The sequence below is a fragment of the Plectropomus leopardus genome, chromosome 17, assembly GCF_026936395.1.
Source record: "Plectropomus leopardus strain MGB_pleo_1.0 chromosome 17, ASM2693639v1, whole genome shotgun sequence".
In the NCBI taxonomy this organism is placed as follows: domain Eukaryota; kingdom Metazoa; phylum Chordata; class Actinopteri; order Perciformes; family Serranidae; genus Plectropomus; species Plectropomus leopardus.
The window spans coordinates 2,532,854-2,540,428 of NC_142192.1; the positions used below are offsets into that span (position 1 = coordinate 2,532,854).

General features: G+C 38.2%; 1 protein-coding gene across 1 annotated transcript; it reads right to left on the reverse strand.

The window, feature by feature from the left end:
* Positions 1–1,764: 1,764 nt before the first annotated feature.
* rpl14 (ribosomal protein L14) lies at positions 1,765–6,477 on the reverse strand. Its single transcript, XM_042506908.2, has 6 exons — positions 6,420–6,477; positions 5,698–5,799; positions 5,508–5,602; positions 4,770–4,869; positions 2,917–2,970; positions 1,765–1,860 (listed from the first exon to the last, which is right to left on the reverse strand). The coding sequence occupies exons 1-6, from the start codon at positions 6,420–6,422 to the stop codon at positions 1,801–1,803; spliced, it is 414 nt and encodes a 137-aa protein (XP_042362842.1). The 5' UTR covers positions 6,423–6,477; the 3' UTR covers positions 1,765–1,800.
* Between the last annotated feature and the right edge of the window lie 1,098 nt (positions 6,478–7,575).

The following is a 7,575-nucleotide window of genomic DNA, read 5'->3' on the forward strand; positions in this document are numbered from 1 at the left end:
ACAGTACAGAACAACTGATAAACTGTAGAGTTAACAAACAGTGAACACAAAGCTGCAGAAAGTTAGTGTAAAAATTATATTATTATTATATATCTTATATTATCTTTCTTTAAAAAAAACAAAAACAAAATAGTCATACTTCATAAACTAAAACCAAAAAAGCATTTATTCTCTTAAGTACTTGGCCATTGTTCTGTCAGCTTTTTGGTTGCAGTGTGTTTTCTAACACAGGATGATGCTGTTTAGCAGGATGAAGGCTCTGTGAGGATGAGTGTTCAGGCTAAACTGCTCCCCTATCCTTATCCAGTTTACTAATGTAAAGTCAGCATTTTCACTGAGCACGGAAATGACTGACGTCCGGATATAAAGGCCTGCTGTATTTACTGCAAAAAAATTCTCTTACACCCCTGAAAGTCAAGGCCTTAACGACCCTTTGGCGACCCCTAGTGGGGGTCAGGACCCCGGGTTGGTAGTCAGTGCTGGAAAAGAGTTTTTCCGGAGATTCATGTTGCTTTCAAAACAAGGATATAATTTATACCTTGGTAATATTTGAGGAAAGGGAAGAAAAAAAACTTTTTTGGGTGGTTTAGGATAAAAATATATGAACTCCGTTTTTGTATTTCCACTCAGTTTCTAGCAAACTCTTCCTGTTCTGAATTGACAGTTTGAAAGTCAAGATGTTTTTTTTTTTTTTTTTTTAACCCTTAGGGCCCGCTTTGGTAATAAACACACTCAAATCACTGTGCCCAAAACTGACTTTTCAAAATCAAGATTTAGAAAATAATAAGTATAATTTTCTACTGTCATTGAGTTCTTTTTTTAAAAAAATGAGCAGCAGTCCTAATCAGAAATATAAAATATTGATTAAATAAAATTCTTCTTTCAACCCTTTCAATGCCAGGTTTTTGTCATGCCACTGTTAAATATATATTTTTAACATACATGTTAATTGTGATAGTGCACCTAGCTGAAATAGCATGTATTCTCTCCATATGCCAAAAAATCACATTATCAGGTATAAAACGGTAAAAATGGTAAATTCCAAGGCCCAGAATGACACTCATAAATTATACAATGCATGTTTTTGTGCTTTGATGGCTGTGGGATCAAAAATTGCAGTTTGAGTTATAAATAGTAAAAATGTAACAATGTAATTTAGGAGCTGAGCTGGAAATTCCACGGTTATACTGAAATACACAATCTTGCCAAAATTTGTGCCATAAGTATATGTGCCATAAGTATATACACAGCCAAAATAATCTAATAAAGTTTAAGCCAGCTGGTATAAACTGAGGAGGAGACAGAGACGCTGGGTGAAAATGGAGACATGTACGTGATGGTCAACAAAACTTGTCACACACTGATGCTGAAAGAGTCGAGCATCAACAGTTTAAAAAACAACAGCTGGCTACACCAACTATTCTCATACCAGGTCCAAAAGGCACAGGTGCAGCAGAACTCGTCAACATCATTTCACAAAACCTCTTTAGTTTGAAAGGCGTCTACTGGTGTAACCGATAAAGGTGTGTGTGCCAACAAACACCACTTTCTGTCAAGCTGAAGAAATTTTTAATATGAATTGAATCATTAGTTCAATTGGAGAGTATATTCTAACATGTTGATCTTAGATTTCCCTGAAACAGGACACTTTGGGAGTTGAAATTTACCAGTCCATTAAGTTTTTAAAAAAAAATAAATGATACCGTAACTGACCCGTTACATGTTTTTATGGGTTGGCAAAGCAAAGAAGAAAGGACTCAGATGAACAATTGAAGAGGAGATTTATTTTGTGAGCACTGTTCACTTCTTTGCTGCTTCCTTCTGGAGCTTCTTCACCTCATGCTTGATGATCTTGTTCCTCTGCAGAAACAAAAAGAATGAGTGCATTACTTTAAAAAAAATACTCAGTGACCGCTGTAACATCACAACAGTTTGTCACTCAGACTGATGAACTCTTTGCACTGAAGTGGCACTGGGTGTTAAATCAAGCTGAAGTATGGAAAATGAATAATCACTTTTCATCTGCGTGCCACAGAGCGAGCACTGAGAGCAGCACTGACTGTTGTCAATGCTCACTCACTGGCACAATGACATCTAACGGACCCTTCATTAATTGTATTAGCTGCAGCTGTTAGACAGCCATCTGTGAGAACGCTCCGACACCGATCGCATTCAGAGCAGCTGCATCCTACACGGCCAGCCTCACCGAGCCACATGGACAACAGTCGGGAGATATTTAACCCTTTGGAACCTCATCGACATCACTTCTCTTGTGCAGCATTCAGACGCCTCTTACAAGAATTTAAGCATTTGAAACCCAATCAGTTGTTTTGATTTTTTTTTTTTTTAAAGGGGAGGGGGGAAGGCAATGAGAATCTTTGCAAGAAGTGTCTCACGAATTGCAAGAAGTTAGTTGGTTAATTATTCTTAAGCTAGGGGGGGAAATCGAGAGAACTACACTTCTGATTATAATTATACATTTAAAATTATTTTATACAATCATTTCAGTTTTCATCCAGGTCATTCCCCTGTTGCCTTTTTTATTTTTTACCTTTCTTGTTTGATTGATCCATGCTGGTAACACTGCACTAATGCACACTCATCTCAATGAAGAGGACACATCATCAGTGGATTCATTTTCAACTTTAACAAGTGAGATGCTGCAACAGCTAAAACCGATTAAGCTTAAACAAGGTCGAGGGCCTCAGAAAAAGTGTTCATGTTGAGTAAAAATGTGATGTTAATATCAGAAGGAAAGAGGAGTGAACATGCTCTTAATTACTGATTGATATACAATCAATACTTCTTTGCCTTCAGGTTTTGGTTCTGAACATCCAGGATTAAGGTCATGTAGTTCTGGTCTTGCATGACTGAAGCCGGCCTAAATGTGGTGATGTGTGTCTCTGTTAAACTTACCATCCTCTTGGCCTTCATCACCTTGTAGCGGTCAAAGTCAGACATTTTGGCCCTCTGCAAAGGAAACAAGGAAGAGAAGGTCAGCAATACAACCCGAAGAATGCCCCTTAGTGCACCAGAATTCACTTTTAAGAAGGACGGATGGGTATGGACGAGTAGGTAGGACTCCGATACTCCAATATGCGAGAAAAAACAAAAAGCCCCCTCCTGGTCAGGAATTGTTGGAGTCAAACAAATCACTGAGTCACAATTGTCTGGATACGTGAGGAATGTAAACGTCACATGAGAATATGAGCACTGCTAGCATCAAAGCCTTTTTTATATGGGACTAGTATTACCTGGAGGCCTAAAGTCATTTAGAAACAGTGAAACCTTTTGAAAATGCAACCACTCCAGTCTCCATATAAACCGGCAACGCGCAGGTCCTGTGAGGACGGTGACGTCACAGCAGCACTTCACACCCGGTGTTCATCTATGGTGTGTATTCTGGCCTGGCATGCGTACTGCAGTGCTTTCAGTTGTTTTTGAGGATCCATGTACATGAAGATCGTTCTAACAATATTATTACTATATGAACGCAGACTTTTTTTTTAAAAAAGAAACGCAGAGGAAAGACTTCTGTTTTGAGTAGCGTCACTCGTCTAAAAGGTGGCTAATATTATCCCATGGCCTCGGTTTTCCAGAAATATGGCTTATTTCCCTGTAATTTATTATTATTTTCTTAAATTACAGACATGGCTGAATCACATGGGGCTAAAATCACAAACGTCCTCTGCAATTACTACAAATTACCAGAGGTCCCCATGTAATACTAGACTCCTGTGAATAGGGCTCAAGTACTGCTACATACTGATTTTGACTTGTTTCCTTGAAGATGCATTTGTCCCTGCAGTCTAACATCAGGGTTCCCAAACATTTTCATTCACAAAGCTTCAAAGCTTTTTCTTGATTTTTAACAGACCCATAGTTATTTATTTTGCCGTACTTGCCAGGTGTTTTTCCCAAACATATCTGATAAAAATCTATTCAAACACAGTTTAAGCCAGCTGGTATAAACTGAGGAGGAGACAGAGACGCTGGGTGAAAATGGAGACATGTACGTGATGGTCAACAAAACTTGTCACACACTGATGCTGAAAGAGTCGAGCATCAACAGTTTAAAAAACAACTTGCTCTTATGTTACACTGCATTAAAGTTATCCACAGAAGATGACTGTGACAATTTCATAACTCAAAACAAAATGACTTTTATAAAACTTCCAATGATTTCTATTGATTCCATGACTTTTTTTCATGGTAGTGGGAACGCTGTCAAGATGACTAAGGTGAGATGGGAGCCCACATCTTCACCTGCCTGTTGCCAACTTTGATACCACAATGACCTCAGCTTATAGAAGTTATTGATGTTATGCAAAAAAAACCTTGCCTATGTACAGCAACTTAAATTCAATGTACAGTGACCTATTTGTCTTGAATGTCTTACAGTGTATATTGTTGGTGCACCTTGGGAGCAGGTCTTTAAATTCCATTGTACTTGTATGATGACAATAAAGACTTTCTCTTCTATTCTACTTTACCCCGAAACATTTAACTGGCTGTTTTTTTCCCGTAACTGTAAAACATCAGCAATCACCCTAAATGGTAAATACAACAAGAATTTATTCAACTGTAAAGCTGCATTTTAGAAATGCCCAATATGACCTGCAAAGTTTAAATAATAAAAAAAGTAAAGAAATCTTCCAGCAGAACCATGAAACTGCTTCTACTGAAACTATGTGACTTCACACATGCCAACATATATCAAACCTTGTCATAACTCATGTGTTGATAGTGAGCAAAGGCTGAAACATTACCTTCTGTCTTGCCTCGATCTTCTTGGCCCAGCTGCTTTGTGCCCACTTCTGGTTGACTTCAGCCTTCTCCCAAGCTCTCCTCACAAACTTCTGGCGGGCACTGTGAATAATTACATACAGTCAGTACTCATACTGGAGGCATTATCAGGGTTTCATCATACGAAGCCACTTTACATAAAAGAGATGACAGATTCATGTTGATGTTGGAACTCAAAGCAGTCTATCCAGCATAGACGGCAACAGAGAAAATGACATAAAATTTGCTTTAAAGAGTGATGATGATGATCAAAAATGATCAAAAACTAGGGTCAAATATCCAGACACATATTTCTTATTATAATTATATATAAAAATATTTGACAAAAATTAATTAAATAACAATAATTAAACATTTCTGCACTGGGCCATTTTATTCTATTTATTTTAACCTGCTTTAAAATACTTATTTTCAGGTCATTTTCTTGTAACATCTTGTGGATTTCTTGCTTTTTTTAGGGCCATGTGGAGTTAAGTTGCTTGATTCCCTCGCCACGTTTTAGAAAGAAATGAAGCATATTTGCTCAGGTTTCGAAGGGTTAATGTACAATTCGCCCTTATGAAAGCACTAATTCTTAAGAAAAAAAACACAAACACATCTGTAAATCGGCTGTAGTGCATACATATCAACTGGCATATTAATCTTAGACTAGAATACTGACCTCTATCAAATCTTACACAGGGTCTTTGGTTCCCACTCACCTGTGAGGTACTTTGATGACATAGTCTGTGAGCTGCATGCATTTGAAGGGCATGGACTGCCTCTTCACGCCTGTGCAGGGACCATCAACGAGAGCCTGGGGAGCACAGGGAATATTAAATAAATCAATATCAACAAGTATTACAAAGTGAGGCTAAAAGTGATCAGTCCACTATGCTCATGAGCCCTCACCCTGTTTTGGTCGATGACATCTACGATAGCCACCAGCTTGCCTGCATGGGGTCCGAAAGAGACGTAGGCAACACGGCCGATCTCAACGAAGCGTTTGAACACCTGGAAGAGACAGCGGAGAGCTGCATGTCAGAAACGACTCAAAGTGAGAAGGAGCTGCCCTAAACTTGGACAGTTGGGTGCACTGCTGGCCCGATCTATAAAAATATAAATACGGAAGCACATGATATGTGAGACAAGATAAAGTCCTACTTTTTGGACTATCACCATGTTAGTTTGAAGGCAGGCGAACTAACGTTACCCGTTTCCTCTAGCTAACGCTAACTAGCTATGTGCTAATGTTTCTGCTAACGACATCTGCGCCGTTCACTAAACGGGACTACCTAACGGTAGAAATGCGTGTGATTAAAAGTAACAACATCATATGCGCATGATGGTTATTAAGTCAGTTTTCTGGTTATAAAACAAGAGAGCAGTGTTAGCTAAACCGGGCGGCTCTGGGCCTCTCTGCCTGATGGGACCACGTTGTAATGCGGTAAGTAGTCGACATCTTACAGACATTGCGTTAAAACTTGAAATAATCTCACACGTTCCGATAAAACATTTCACAGAAATGCGTATGAGTGTGTTAGCAACATATATGACTCCTGTTGATCCAGAACAATGAAATATATCAACAGAAATTCGATTTAGACATGCTAAAACAGTCATGGCGAACTCACCATGATGGCAGTCCGGGAGCAGAAAGGACGTTACATCTTCCGCCTGGCGCACATAGAGCTTCCGCTTAGACTTTGCGCATGCGCAGCAGCTCCTAGCGTCAGCGCCATGGGTCAGGACCATGTAAAAGTCACTCAGTGTTAACATTCTTTTAAGATGATGTGAAAAATCTAGCTGCAATTACCTTATTTTATGAGAAATCAATTGTGTTCAAAATTACGGTTTATAACATTAACGATTAAGCTATATAACATTTTCAAATTCCTTCTAAAGAATGTGGAAAAAAATATTTGACCAATTTAATTTTTAGCAGTTATCAACTTAAAAAAAGTGTTCGTAATTATGGCAACAGTACATAACAATTGTAGTGTTATGTTGCTTCTTTTACATGATGTGATTTTTTTTAAATGAGGAATGAACTTACAAATGTGTGTTCCTCTTGTTTGTAAATATTGAAATACATACAACATAACAGCTGAAATAAACAACAATGAACAAGTTAAACATGAACACCAATTTCTACTACAGCACAGACACTGCTTGACGAATCAGCAGAGAGAAGGCCTCTTGTCCTGGGTCTACAAGAACTGCAGCACTGTAGATCCATCTGTTCCTTCTTCAGGGTTCAAATGTTAGCAAACTGAGGTTATTGTATGATGAGATTAAAATTTCATTAGATTTAACAAAACGAGGGCACTTAATCTAAGGAAGGAGGAGAAAGTAAGATGAGATTTATTTTTGTGAAGATTTATTTTATTTGTTAGATAGCCTCATTCTATTCTCTGATTTAGCCTGTTTAGACAGATTAAGTTAATTTTATTAATGGTAAATTCATATATGATATTGTATGCACCCCTTGGAGTTAAAATTAGGATCTACGTAATATGGTGCATCTTTCCTTTAAGGTCAAGGATGGCTTAGATGGTGGAGTGGTACGAGAGATGTGAAGTGATGAATCACCTTGCTATGTGTTCAACAGAGCTGATGTTGTCCTACTGATGAAGCGGACGTTAAAGTGACGGAGAAACTAAGAGGACGTTTGCATACTCTACTTATCCACAGCCCTTAACTAATTTCACTGATAAAGTTAAGTCTGGAAGAAGGCAGCCTTCCATTATCAATAGGTTCATCACTATTTTCTCATGATATAAGCTGTGT

Coding starts and splice junctions, on each gene's coding strand:
- rpl14 (XM_042506908.2), bottom strand. Junction 2,971..4,769: donor AGATCGAGGCAAGACAGAAG/GTAATGTTTCAG, acceptor TTTCCTTTGCAG/AGGGCCAAAATGTCTGACTT. Junction 1,861..2,916: donor TGATGAAGGCCAAGAGGATG/GTAAGTTTAACA, acceptor TTGTTTCTGCAG/AGGAACAAGATCATCAAGCA.